This window comes from Prinia subflava, chromosome 8, assembly GCF_021018805.1.
Source record: "Prinia subflava isolate CZ2003 ecotype Zambia chromosome 8, Cam_Psub_1.2, whole genome shotgun sequence".
NCBI lineage: Eukaryota > Metazoa > Chordata > Aves > Passeriformes > Cisticolidae > Prinia > Prinia subflava.
In genome coordinates this window covers 7,132,810-7,145,516 of record NC_086254.1, presented here as the reverse complement: position 1 = coordinate 7,145,516, position 12,707 = coordinate 7,132,810, and the positions used below count along the sequence as shown (strand labels likewise).

Below are 12,707 nucleotides of genomic sequence, written 5' to 3'. Positions count from 1 at the left end.
CTGCTGCAGATCCCCAGCCATGCTTGCAGCACTCAGCAGCCTGGCATCCTGCTCTCATCCTTGTTCACACACAGATCAGATGAGCTCCCTGTCCTTACTGACTTAGTCCCAAAATCAAAGGATGTGTCTCCCAGACACCTCCCTGTTGTGATAACAGCAGAGCCCTTAAAATCCAGATGTACTCCATGCTCTTGTAGTAGCATTCACCAAGGAGAGATACTCACTCATGGGCTGCTTGGGTGATGTTTGCATTCACATGATGCCCTGCAGCGGGAGGGAGACCCTCACAGCTCTGTGGGGACCCTGGGCAGGCAGCAAGGATGAGGCTGGGGTGGGTTGGGAGGTCTCTGTGGGATCAGGGCACTTGGGGACAGTTCCCAACTGTCCCACCTCTGCCAGACACTGCTGCTGGAGAAGCTGCGTGTGGCCCGGCGCCCGGCCAACGAGGCCACCTTCAATGTCTTCTACTACCTGCTGGCCTGCTCTGACAGCACCCTGAGGTGAGCTGGGGGGAGGCCATGGCCTCCATCGTGGGGGGGTCTCTGAGACCTCCCCCATGGAGCCAGTTGTGGTGTTTATCCCTGCAGGACTGAGCTTCACTTCAACCACCTGGCAGAGAACAATGTCTTTGGCATCGTGCCCCCCTCCAAGGTTGTTGCCATGGGGGGCTGTGGGGGAAGATGGGGGTCTCTGGCCCATTTGAGTACAGGGGGAGGCAGAGCTGGGTTCCCAGACCAATGGCTGCTGTTGTTTTCCACAGCCAGAGGAAAAGCAGAAGGCAACCCAGCAGTTCAGCAAGCTCCTGGCAGCCATGAAGGTGATGGGCATCTCAGGAGATGAGCAGAAAGCGTTCTGGCTCATCCTGGGGGCCATTTACCACCTGGGAGCCGCCGGGGCAACCAAAGGTAACAGGCTGGGAGCCATTAACAGGGGGAGATCTGAGACTGATGGATGTGAGGGGTTCCAGAGGCACCTTGCAAACAGCCTGCAGTGCAGCCAAGCCCTGGGGGAGAGGGTGGGAGGCTGTGTCAGCTGAGGGACAGCACCCTGCCATCCTGAGTGCCCTGGGACACCCAGCTTTGTCCCCATGGTTGGGGTGGTCTCATTAACTGGTGGGAATTGAACATGCCCAGACCCTGGGCTGGCCCCTGCCCACTTGGGGAGTGGGGGCCTGGGTGGGGCTGTGGCAGTCGGGGGGTGTCCCCCATTCCCAGTGTAACACCTTTCCCTCCATCCTCCTCACAGACCCGCTGGCAGATGGAGCTGGTAATGGGAGTGGGGAGGGCTCTGCTCTGGGGGGTGCCACGCTGATTTGGGGGCTCAAACGGGGGCTTGGGATGCTGCAGGTGTGCTGGGACCAACCCTGACCCTGGCCGGGTCCTGGCAGCCCCAAATTTGCCTGCTGCTTATGATGTGGGCCAGGCACACAGCACTCACCATGGGTGTGAGTCTCCCACAGCACCAGCTTTGCTCTCCGTTCCTGACAAATTTGGCTTTGGGGGCTGCTCTTCTCCCCCTGTGGCTTTCTCTTTCTGCCTGTTGTGCTGGAAGCCCCTGCGGTGCTGCATGCTGGCAGGAGAGCTGGGCATGTCACCCCCAAAATGGGCACCTGGGGCTGTGTCCTGGTTTAGGGTAGATTTGGCTGGTGGCTGCACACGGGAAATTTGCAGCCCTGGGGAAAAAATGATCTGAGGATGAAGAGGGAGAGACCAGAGGGGTCTGGATGCACACTGGGGCGCAGGGCTGGCCTGTGGGGTGTTCTTGGGGTGCAGTGCTGGCACATGGGGTGCTCTCAGAGCACTAGAGGGCAGCAGGGCCCTGCTGCAGCCACCACAGTGGGATGCTCAGGCAACTCTGGAGCCTCTGCATGGGAGCCTGCTGTGGGGGAGAACCCCAGGTCCTGCTGGGGGGGAGCGTTGCTGTGTCCTGCTCGGGGCGGGCAGCCCACCCCCAGCTCTGTGCTGCTGCTGCTGCTGAAGCCTCCCCTGCTCCTGATGGATACCGGGAGTGCTCAGAGCCAGCTGAGTTTCATCCCCCCACAATTTCCTTGGCCCTGGGCTGGATCCAGCAGTGTCTCCCCAGCAGTGCCCGTGGTGCGGGGGGCTCAGAGGGAGGGGACCCCCATGCTGGTCACGGCTTGTCACTGCAGCGTTGCCTGGGGAGGGGACAGGCGTGGCATGTGCGGTGGCGCGGTGGCAGGAGGGCGTCCCCGAGCCGCGGCGTGCCGTCGTTTCTAACCCCTGTCTCTGTTTGCATGGTGCATGCTGCCCTTTGCAATGCAGACACCGACGAAGGTAAAGTCCCGTTCTCCCCGTGTGTCTCTGGCTTCCCCCTCCCCGTGCCACCCTCGTCCCGCTGTCCCTGTGTGTCACCGTTAACCAGCTCCCTCCGCCCCCAGCCTCCGTGTGGCTGTGTCTGTCTGCTGTGTCACCAAGCAGGGACGTGTCCCCGTGTGGGGTGGCTCAGAGCCTCAGAGGTCCCTGGGTAGTGGTGGCGAGGGCTCCGTGCTCCACACCAGTGTGGAGGCTGCAGGCTCAGCCCTGCAGCACAAAGCCATTCACGCCATCTCCTCTTAGACCCCAAACATCTGCATCCCCTCAAACCCCAAAACGTGTGCTCCCACTGTGCCCATCATCCCCAACCTACTCCGTGGGTCCCTAAGATCATCTCAGGCCTCTTTGGAAACGCTCCCTATTTTTGGGGGTGCCCTGCCTGGCCCTGAAGCCCCTTCTCCACCCTTCAGCTGGGAGGAAGCAGTTTGCACGGCACGAGTGGGCTCAGAAAGCCGCGTACCTGCTGGGCTGCAGCCTGGAGGAGCTCTCCTCTGCCATCTTCAAGCACCAGCCCAAGGGCACCCTGCAGCGCTCCACCTCCTTCCGGCAGGGCCCCGATGAGTCTCCCCTGGGGGACAGTGGCACAGGTAGGGTGAGGCATGATGGGGACAGTGGGTGGCCCCGGGGGATGCCAGGCTGGGGACACTCAGGCTTGCTCTGGCCAGGTCCCAAGCTGACGGCGCTGGAGTGCCTGGAGGGCATGGCAGCTGGCTTGTACTCCGAGCTCTTCACACTCCTCATCTCCCTCCTCAACAGGTACGTGCTGGGGGGGCCAGTGGGAGAGCAGGGGGTGCCTGGCAGCACCCACTGACCCCACTGTGACCCTCTGTGCTCCCCTCAGGGCGCTGAAGTCGAGCCAGCACTCGGTGTGCTCCGTGACGGTGGTGGACACCCCTGGGGCGCAGAACCCCGAGCTGGCGGGGCAAAGCCGGGGGGCCACCTTCGAGGAGCTCTGCCACAACTACGCCCAGGAGCGCCTGCAGCAGCTCTTCCACCAGCGCACCTTTGCCCGCGAGCTGGAGCGGTACAAGGAGGTACCAGGGACACCCACCTCCTCCACTCCTGCCCTCCTATACCCACCTGGACATCTCCTTTGTGCCCCCCTGATTTCTTACCCAGTGGTCATTCTGGGCCATTCCAACCATAGCAGCTCTGACACAATGTTCAGTGCCCAGAGCTTTCCCAGGGTTCCTGTGCTGGCTGTGGAGCACAGCACAGGAGGGCTGGGAGATGGTGGAGTGGCTATGGTGGTGATGATGGCTGTCGCTAATTCTCAGCCTATGAGGACCCTTCTGTGTGTCCTGGTCCTCCTTTAGCACTCCACATCACTCTAAACCCCATCAAGACCAAGCCCTGATGGGCTCACACTCCCTATTGCTGCTGCTCTGCAGTGTGGGCACTCACCTGCCTCTATTCCCCCTCACCAGGAGAACATAGAACTTGCCCTGGCTGACGCTGAGCCCAGCTCCTCTGGCTCCATAGCTGCTGTGGACCAGTCCTCACACCAGGCTCTGGTAAGCACCCACCACTCTTCCTTCCAGCCACATCACAGCAGCAGGTGGGCAGCTTTGTGAGACTTTGGTGACTTTAGAGGGGAAGGGAAGGGGCTGTCCTGAATGCTTGGCCATGAAAGCATGGGTGCAAGTGTGTGTGCAGCCCACATATCTGGTGCATGCCCCAGCATGGTTTTCTCCTCTTGTCCTGGGAGCTCCATGTGCTGTGGGCGGGGGACCTGGAGACTGTGTGTGATTTCTGGGCTGCTCCAGTCCTTGAAGTGCTCTGGTCTCTGGGATTTTCTGGTCCCTAAGGTGCTCAGGTCCCCAGTGTCCATGTTCTCCAGTCCCTGAGGTCCTCCAGTCTCTGCTGGAGGAGGCTGCAGAGACTGGGGATGCTGCTGGCACCATCCCTGTGCTGGGTTTCAGCCCAGCACTGCATTTCCCACCTCAGTGAGATGCGCTGCCAGAGTGTCCCATGTGGACCCTTTCCCTTTTGGCTCTCCACTACTCAGGAGCCCTCTCTTACCGTGTGAGGTTGCATGTTCCCTGGGTGGCCCGGGTGCCCTGTGTCACCCCACATCCCTGCCCTGGGGGACCGTGGTGTGCTGGGCCAGCTGCCAGCGTGGTGACCCTGCAGGTTCGGACTCTGGCCCGCACGGACGAGGCGCGGGGGCTGCTGTGGCTGCTGGAGGAGGAGGCGCTGCAGCCGGGCGGCAACGAGGACACCTTGCTGGAGCGGCTCTTCTCCTACTACGGACCCCAGGAAGGGGGCAAAAAAGGTATGGAGGGGGGCCTGGAACCGTGGGGATTTGTCCACTAGATCAGAAACAACCTCTCTAGTGGAAGATGTCCCTGCCCATGGCAGGGGGTTGGAATGAGATGATGTTAGGGGTGCCTTCCAAGCCATTCTGGGATTCTGTGACATGCCCCAATGAAACACTGGTCCCCAGAGCTTGGGGGGCACACACTGTGCCCACTGGTGCTGTGTTTCCCTGCAGGGCACAACCCGCTGCTCCCCAGTGACAAGCCCCGACACTTCCTCCTGGGACACAGCTCGGGGACCAACTGGGTGGAGTATGATGCCACGGGATGGCTCAACTACGTCAAGCACAACCCGGCCTCCCAAAACGCCTCTGTCCTGCTGCAGGAATCCCAAAAGTGAGCAGGGTCCTGGGGTGGGAGCATGGCAGTGGGGAGAGGTGACACTGGGGGTGATGTGTCCCCTGTGCCCTGCAGGAAGGTGATCAGCAGCCTGTTTGCCGGGCGCGGCGGGTCGGCGCTGGTGCTGTCGGGCTCGGTGGCGGGGCTGGAGGGGGGCTCCCAGCTGGCCCTGCGCCGGGCCACCAGCATGCGCAAGACCTTCACCACCGGCGTGGCTGCCGTCAAGAAGAAATCCCTCTGCATCCAGATCAAGCTGCAAGTGGTGAGTGAGGGGGTGCTAAAGCTGTAGGGGGGCATCCCCACATCTGGCGGGGGCACCGCTGCGCATCACCGCTCACCCTGCTCTGCCACGCCCGCAGGACGCCCTCATCGACAGCATCAAGAAGTCCAAGCTCCACTTTGTGCACTGCTTCCTGCCCAAGGCGGGGGGCGGCGGGGACCCCCAGGCCGCGCCGTGCCGGCGGGTGAGCGGCAGCGAGCTGGAGCTGCCGGCGGAGCACTGCGAGGCCGGGCTGATGCAGCTGGACGTGCCCCTGCTGCGTGCCCAGCTCCGCGGCTCCCGCCTGCTCGACGCCCTCCGCATGTACCGCCAAGGTGAGCCCTGGCACCAGGGCGTGGGCAGCACGAAGGTCCCGGCTGCATCTGCTCGCTGGAGAGCCAGAGACCCCCAGGAATCCCTTCAGCACTTGCTCTGAACTCTGGAGCCTCTCCCCACGGCGGTGCTGTCCCTGTCCCCCCTCCCCTGCTGGGCTGTTATCTGCACATGGGGACAGGCATGGCCTTAATTGGGTGTCTCCCCTGGTGCCTCTGGTTCCTGGCAGCAATCCCATTGGCATCCAGCCCCTGTCCCACTGGAACGAGAGCCTCTGGGTTGTGCTCAGCAGAGCATTTATTGATACACTGGCTGCCCAGCCACCCGGCCGAGGGTTTATTGCTTGGAGGCCAGACCCTCCCTGTGGTGATTGGGAATCGATGCCACCTGCACACCTCCAGGATCGATGGCCGTGGCCAGCCGGCCATGCCGGGGTCAATGTCCCCATCAATAGCTCATCATTAATTAAGATATGGAGGTTCAGTGCTGGAGCCTGATGCAGGAGTTGGCTGTGGCTCAGAGTGGAGCCAGAGCAGGACTTGCACAGGCAACACGTGTCACACTGCTCTTCCCCCGAGGAGGGATCTGGCCACTTTCTCCTCAGATCCCAGCCAAAATTGCTGGAGGACACAGCCAAGGAAAACCTCCCAGGGAGGCTGAGGGCATTCCAGCTATGCCTGACCCCATGGGGAGCTTGTGTCACATGGGGTGACCCCGTCAGCTCTCCCAAAACATGAGCCCCGGCATGTCAGGGCACATGAGGCTGTCCCTGGCCATCCCCCGGGCATCCACACAGCCCCACTCTCCCTTGCCTCCCCAGGTTACCCCGACCACATGGTGTTTGCGGAGTTCAGGCGGCGCTTTGATGTCCTGGCTCCACACCTGACCAAAAAGCATGGGCGCAACTACATCGTGGTGGATGAGAAGCGGGTACGTGCCCCATGTCAGGGTCACCGCTGTGGTCCAGGGTCCCCTGCACCCCAAAGTGCCTGGCCCTGACATGTTTCCCTCCCTACAGGCAGTGGAGGAGCTCCTGGAATCACTGGACCTGGAGAAGAGCAGCTACCACATGGGCTTGAGCCGGGTATGGTGCCTGACACCACCGGGTGTGGGCAGGGCTGTGCGTCATGGCACGGTGGGACAGCAAAAGGGCAGCACTGTTCACTTCCACCCACGGCATTCCTCGTGCCTGGGGAATAAAACCCCACGGTGGGACAGGACCAGTGGCTGCGGAGGGGAGAGACACATCCCCACCAGCAGGAGGGTGGCACAGTGTGGCCGGAGGGATGCCAGCGCCCATCGCTGTCCTGCTCCCTTCCCACAGGTGTTTTTCCGGGCTGGATCACTGGCCAGGCTGGAGGAGCAGCGGGACACGCAGACCAGCAGGAACATCACCCTTTTCCAGGCAGCGTGCAGGGGCTTCCTGGCACGGCAGCACTTCAAGAAGAGAAAGGTTCGTCCCAGCGGCTCTCCCCTCCCCGTTCTGCTGCACAATTTCGCCTAAAATGGGCAGTGCAGCCTTTCTGCGCCTCCTGGGCCAGCACCTCCTCCTCCCGCCTCCCCCGGAGCTGTGGGGGGCCAGGGGGAACCGGGGGGCCAGGGGGAACCGGCAGGGAGGCTGCTGGGCATCGCCACGGAAGGATGAAGCCACACATCAGCTCCTACTTTAATCATTAGAGAAGGTGTAAAATAGGCATCTTACAGCACCTCGCCTTCCCGGGATTAGCCTTTAGAGGGGCTAGAGAGGATCAAACAGCAGATTTGCTGGTGCAATTAGCCCAAATGCTAATGAAGGGAAGCATGCTGGGGTGCTGGCAGGGGTGCTGAGCACCCACACGCCCTGCTGGCGGCCCCATACTGACCCCATACCCCGTGCTGACCCCGTGCCCTGCACAGATCCAGGATTTGGCCATCCGGTGCGTGCAGAAGAACATCAAGAAGAACAAAGGGGTGAAGGATTGGCCCTGGTGGAAGCTCTTCACCACGGTGCGGCCCCTCATCGAGGTGCAACTCACCGAGGACCAGATCCGTGGCAAAGACGTGGGTATCCGTGCTGGGGGATGCTGGATGGAGCAGGGAGGGCTTTGGGGAGAGTTGGTCCTGGGTAGGGCCCCACAGGGGGGTGGAATGCAGGACCCTGCAGTGGGGTGGGATGCAGGACCCAGCAGTGGGGTGGGATGCAGGATCCAGCAGTGGGGTGAGAAGCAAAACCCCGGGAAGGGTGGGATGAAGGATCCTGTGCTGTGTTGGGATACAGGATCCCACAGTGGGTTGGCGTGCAGGAGCCCATGACGGGGTGAGATGCAGGACCACGTTTGCCTGAGCCCCGTCAGCGCCAGGCTCGAATTGCTCCCTAATTTGCGAATCAGCATGTCATTAGCATCCCGAGAGCCGGCTGTTGCTTGAGCCCAATTACAAGCGTGGAGAATGGAAATGAAACCGTGTGCCGAGAGGCAAATGCGGGGGCTCCGCTCGCACTGGCAACCAGACACTTGTGCACCCGCCGAGCACAGAGCTGCTGCTGGCTCAGCTTTCACCCCGACCTGCCGGGGACAGGCACCTGGGTGGGGGCACCTGGGCCCCCTGCTGCCCCCCCAGCTTGTGCTGGGACCAGAAGGAAGAGAGAGGAAGATGTTAGCAGCCAGACATGCTTCCACAGCACTGGCTGGTGGTCCCTGGGCATCCTGGTGGGCACCCTCCTCCCCAGCTGAGCTGGGTGCACCCAAACCTTTCAGCAAGCTGCTGATGGGTAGATTTGCTTCCACCTCCTCTCCCGAGGGATGTGGGTACCCCTCTGCAGCTTTTCTGGGATTGCCTGGCATTTCGACACCATTTATGGGGTTGGAGTCGGCACGGACGGCGGAGCTGGTTGGGGAAAGTCCCTGCCCAGCCCTTAGCAGGGGAGAGCAGCCCTGGGGAGCCCCCACCCTGCCCATCCTGCCCTGGGGGGTGCTGGGGAGGGGCAGAGAGCTGCCAGCCTCCTACCCGCCAGCCTCTTCCCTGCGCCTGCCCCCTCCCTCACCGCCCGCTCTGTTGCAGGAAGAGATCCAGCAGCTGAAGAGCAAACTCGAGAAGGTGGAGAAGGAGCGGAACGAGCTGCGGCTCAACAGCGACCGCCTGGAGAGCAGGGTAGGTCTTTGCTGCTGCTGGGATGGGGTTGGGTGCCACACCAGCCTGCCCCAGCCCATGGTGCCATTCCCCCTGCCACCCCCAGATCACAGAACTGACGTCGGAGCTGACGGACGAGCGGAACACCGGCGAGTCGGCCTCCCAGCTGCTGGACGCTGAGACGGCCGAGAGGCTGCGAGCTGAGAAGGAGATGAAGGACCTGCAGGTAAATGTGCCCCTCCCCGGCCTCGCAGTGTCTCCTGTCCCCCTCAAGTGCTCACCACAGCCATGTCCCCTCCCAGGCCAAGTACGATGCCCTGAAGAAGCAGATGGAGTCGATGGAGATGGAGGTGATGGAGGCTCGGCTCATCCGGGCGGCCGAGCTCAACGGGGATCTTGATGATGATGATTCAGGTGCTCTCCTGCCTCCAGTGCTGGCTGCTGGCACACCCTGCGGTGTCCCCCTCTCCCTGTGCCACCCCCAGGGCCCCTTGGTGACCGTGTTTCCCCACACAGGTGGTGAATGGCGGCTGAAATACGAGCGGGCAGTGCGGGAGATCGACTTCACCAAGAAACGGCTGCAGCAGGAGCTGGAGGACAAGCTGGAGGTGGAGCAGCAGGGCAAGAGGCAGCTGGAGCGCAAGGTGAGTGGGGGCTCAGCTCTGGGGCCTCCCTGGTCCCCTCAGCGTGGCCAGGACAGCAGGGACATGGTGGCACCCCAGAGCCCTCACTGCCTGCCCACCTCTGCCCGCAGCTGGCAGACCTGCAGGCGGACAGCGAGGAGAGCCAGCGGGCACTGCAGCAGCTGAAGAAGAAGTGCCAGCGCCTGGCTGCCGAGCTGCAAGACACCAAGCTGCACCTGGAGGGACAGCAGGGACGCAACCATGACCTGGAGAAGAAGCAGCGGAGGTGGGGACCGTGCGCTGGCAGCGGGGGGGGACACGGGGGACACGCCTCTAGCGAAGTGGCATTACCATTTTAGCAGGGATTTGGGCACCTCACCAGCTCCTACTTGGCTGAGGTGTCTCCAGCGGGATGGGGCTGCCCGAGTTGGGTGTGTTTGTTGTGGGAGGGATCCCCATGCCCTTTTGGGCTGAGTGATCCCACGTGGGGTCATGCCCCATGGTGCTGGTGCCCTGCATCTCTGCTCGGCACGCGCTGCCATCCCGTCCCCTCTCCCAGCCCCAAAGTTTGCTAACGTTATTAAGCAGCAGGGACGCTTTCATCTCATTATGGTAATGATCACACACACAAATACAGCGAGAGAATCCAATCTAATTAATTTCAATTTCCGCGGATTGGAGTCTGTGCTAATGCAGCTGTTTATTACCCAGCACAAGGCAAAATGGGGATTAGCTGCCGAGGTGTTTAACGGAGGTCACAAACTCAAGCGCAGGGTTGTTTTCCAAGCCCCAAAGGCAGATTTCAGAGCAAACCCGGCTGATCCCATCCCAGGGGCACTGGGAGAGATTGCCATGTTGCTGCCTGGCTACAGGTTGTGCTGAGCACTCCTTCAGCAGGGGCTTTTGTCCCCTCCAGGGGGGCGTGTGTCCTCTTTGGGGATGGGACTGGTGCCCTGTCACGTGGAAACCCAGCACTGGGATGCAACTGTGCGAGCTGAGGTGCCACAAGAGCCCATCTCACCTAGAGACCCCTCCATGTCTTGCTTGGTGTTTTTGGTGTGCCCTTGGAGTAGCCAAGCCCCTGCCATTGGCAGTCACAGTTCCACGGGCACGTGCTGGTCCTGGAGAGCAGCTGAGGTGCTGCTGGGGTCGGTGCTGCACTCCCCATTAGCCTGGAGTGAAGGTGTCAGGAGGAGTGTCTGAGTGACTCGGTGCCACCGTGCTGGCAATTAAAGACTCATCAGCAGTGCGCTTCACACAAGCACTCAGCAGCACACCACCTTCCCAGTGCCTGAACTGAGGGAAGGGCATGCCCGGTGCAGTGCCCCTGGCACAGGGCTGAGGCTCAGTCCCTGGGGTGCTGAGTGCTCCCCCCGCTCTCCCCGTGCAGGTTTGACAGCGAGCTCTCACAGGCGCACGAGGAGGCGCAGCGGGAGCGGCTGCAGCGGGAGAAGCTGAGCCGAGAGAAGGATGTGCTGGTGGCCGAGGTCTTTGGACTCAAGCAGCTGCTGGAGGTGAGTGGCCCCCGGACCCTCCGCAGCCTCCCGGTCACTGGGTGCCCCGGGCTGACGGTGATCCTGTCTCTCGTAGGACAAGGACTCGGACATCGCAGGGCTGACGCAGAAGGCGGAGGCGCTGGAGGCAGAGCTGCAGGACATCTCCTCCCAGGAGTCAAAGGATGAGGCCTCCCTGGCCAAGGTGAAGAAACAGCTGAGGGACCTGGAGGCGAAGGTCAAAGACCAGGAGGAGGAACTGGATGAGCAGGCTGGGACCATCCAGATGCTGGAGCAGGTACGGCGGGGAGGGGCGAGGTTTCTGGGTGGGGTGGTTTCATGCAGGGCTGTTATTACCTGGGCCGGGCTTGCCTGGGAAGAGGAGGCGGTCACCCTGAGCCCGGCGTCAGGCCAGGCACCGCCGCGGCCGACACGGCTCCTGCCCCTCCGTGCCATGGCCCGGCAGGTCACCATGGGGCGGGCAGCCCAGCTGGCCTCAGACCGGGGGGTTTTCAGGGTGAGTGGTGACTGGAGAGAGGCATGGAGGGGTCCCCAAGTCCCCTTTGCTCTGACCACATCCCCACCATTTGCAGGCAAAGCTGCGGCTGGAGATGGAGATGGAGCGGCTGCGGCAGACCCACGCCAAGGAGGTGGAGAGCCGTGATGAGGAGGTGGAGGAGATCCGGCAGTCATGCCAGAAGAAGGTAGGGCTCAGCTGTGGCCCCTCTGCCCGGGAGGGCCTGGGATGCCTCCCCATGCCCTGGCCAGGTGCTGGGAGCTGCTGGCACCGTCACGCAGCACCCGGCTCCCACGCAGCCGACCACAGCCCGGCTCCACCGGCCCGGCGGGTCCAACCAGTCCTTCTGCTGCCCGGGCCAGCACACGCCGGGCTTTGTGCCTCTGGTTGTGCAAACACCCAGCTGGTGGGGTCACCCAGTGTCCCCAGGCTGCAGGGACACGTGAGGAGGGGGTCATGACCTGTCCCTGCTGCCCTGACTGGCTGCCCCCTGGCTGTCCCCCAGCTGAAGCAGATGGAGGTGCAGCTGGAGGAGGAGTATGAGGACAAGCAGAAGGTGCTGAGAGAGAAGCGGGAGCTGGAGAGCAAGTTATCTGCTGTCAGCGAGCAGGTGGGGTGAAGGGCAGCTGGGCACCTGCCTTGCCTTGGGGACCCTGAGGTGGTCATGGTGGGGTGGGCACCCCTCTGGCATGGAACTGTGACCAAGTGTCCCCTGCCACAGGCCAACCAGCGGGACTTTGAGACAGAAAAGCGCCTGCGCCGGGACCTGAAGAGAACGAAGGCGCTGCTGGCTGATGCTCAGATCATGCTGGACCACCTGAAAAACAACGCACCCAGCAAGAGGGAGATCACCCAGCTCAAGAATCAGGTGTGCATCTAAAACTCCTCATACCGCAGGCTTTGAGGGGCACAGGGTGTCCCTGTTCCCTGGCCAGGCACTGAGCTCTATCCCTGCAGCTGGAAGAGTCGGAGTTCACCTGTGCAGCCGCTGTCAAGGCCCGCAAATCCATGGAGGTGGAGATCGAGGACCTCCACCTGCAGATCGATGACCTTTCCAAGGCCAAGGCAGCGGTGAGTGGGTTTGAGTTGTGATGAACCATGCCCCATTTGCACCCAGGGTGGCCCCACGCTGTTTGGAGTGGGTTTGGGGGGTGAGTGCCCAGTCTTGGGGTGCAGTGGGAGACACGTGTGGCTCCCTGCAGCTGGAGGAGCAGCTGAGCCGTCTGCAGCGGGAAAAGAACGAGGTGCAGAGCCGGCTGGAGGAGGACCAGGAGGACATGAACGAGCTGATGAAGAAGCACAAGGCAGCTGTGGCCCAGGTGAAGGGGGAGCAGCAGCTGCACCCACCCTACCCCCTCTAGACATCCCTCTTGGGGCCAGCTCA

At 62.2% G+C, this 12,707-nt stretch overlaps 1 protein-coding gene across 5 annotated transcripts in view; it reads left to right on the top strand.

The window, feature by feature from the left end:
- Positions 1-12,707, top strand: part of MYO18A (myosin XVIIIA) — a 31,614-nt gene that overhangs the window by 10,805 nt on the left and 8,102 nt on the right. For 3 of the 5 annotated variants that reach the window (XM_063402668.1, XM_063402667.1, XM_063402666.1), the window contains 28 exons: positions 400-500; positions 588-651; positions 761-905; positions 2,283-2,294; positions 2,744-2,920; positions 2,999-3,089; positions 3,175-3,367; positions 3,761-3,847; positions 4,467-4,608; positions 4,828-4,987; positions 5,066-5,252; positions 5,350-5,584; positions 6,403-6,512; positions 6,601-6,666; positions 6,907-7,035; positions 7,479-7,622; positions 8,622-8,711; positions 8,797-8,916; positions 8,993-9,104; positions 9,207-9,334; positions 9,445-9,599; positions 10,704-10,827; positions 10,904-11,104; positions 11,400-11,510; positions 11,829-11,933; positions 12,045-12,191; positions 12,281-12,394; positions 12,526-12,642. In XM_063402668.1, the coding sequence (XP_063258738.1) occupies positions 400-500; positions 588-651; positions 761-905; positions 2,283-2,294; positions 2,744-2,920; positions 2,999-3,089; positions 3,175-3,367; positions 3,761-3,847; positions 4,467-4,608; positions 4,828-4,987; positions 5,066-5,252; positions 5,350-5,584; positions 6,403-6,512; positions 6,601-6,666; positions 6,907-7,035; positions 7,479-7,622; positions 8,622-8,711; positions 8,797-8,916; positions 8,993-9,104; positions 9,207-9,334; positions 9,445-9,599; positions 10,704-10,827; positions 10,904-11,104; positions 11,400-11,510; positions 11,829-11,933; positions 12,045-12,191; positions 12,281-12,394; positions 12,526-12,642 (3,567 nt within the window). Of the gene's footprint in view, positions 1-399; positions 501-587; positions 652-760; positions 906-2,282; positions 2,295-2,743; positions 3,090-3,174; positions 3,368-3,760; positions 3,848-4,466; positions 4,609-4,827; positions 4,988-5,065; positions 5,253-5,349; positions 5,585-6,402; positions 6,513-6,600; positions 6,667-6,906; positions 7,036-7,478; positions 7,623-8,621; positions 8,712-8,796; positions 8,917-8,992; positions 9,105-9,206; positions 9,335-9,444; positions 9,600-10,703; positions 10,828-10,903; positions 11,105-11,399; positions 11,511-11,828; positions 11,934-12,044; positions 12,192-12,280; positions 12,395-12,525; positions 12,643-12,707 lie in introns of all 5 variants that reach the window. The other 2 variants (XM_063402664.1, XM_063402665.1) reach the window with 2 other exon arrangements.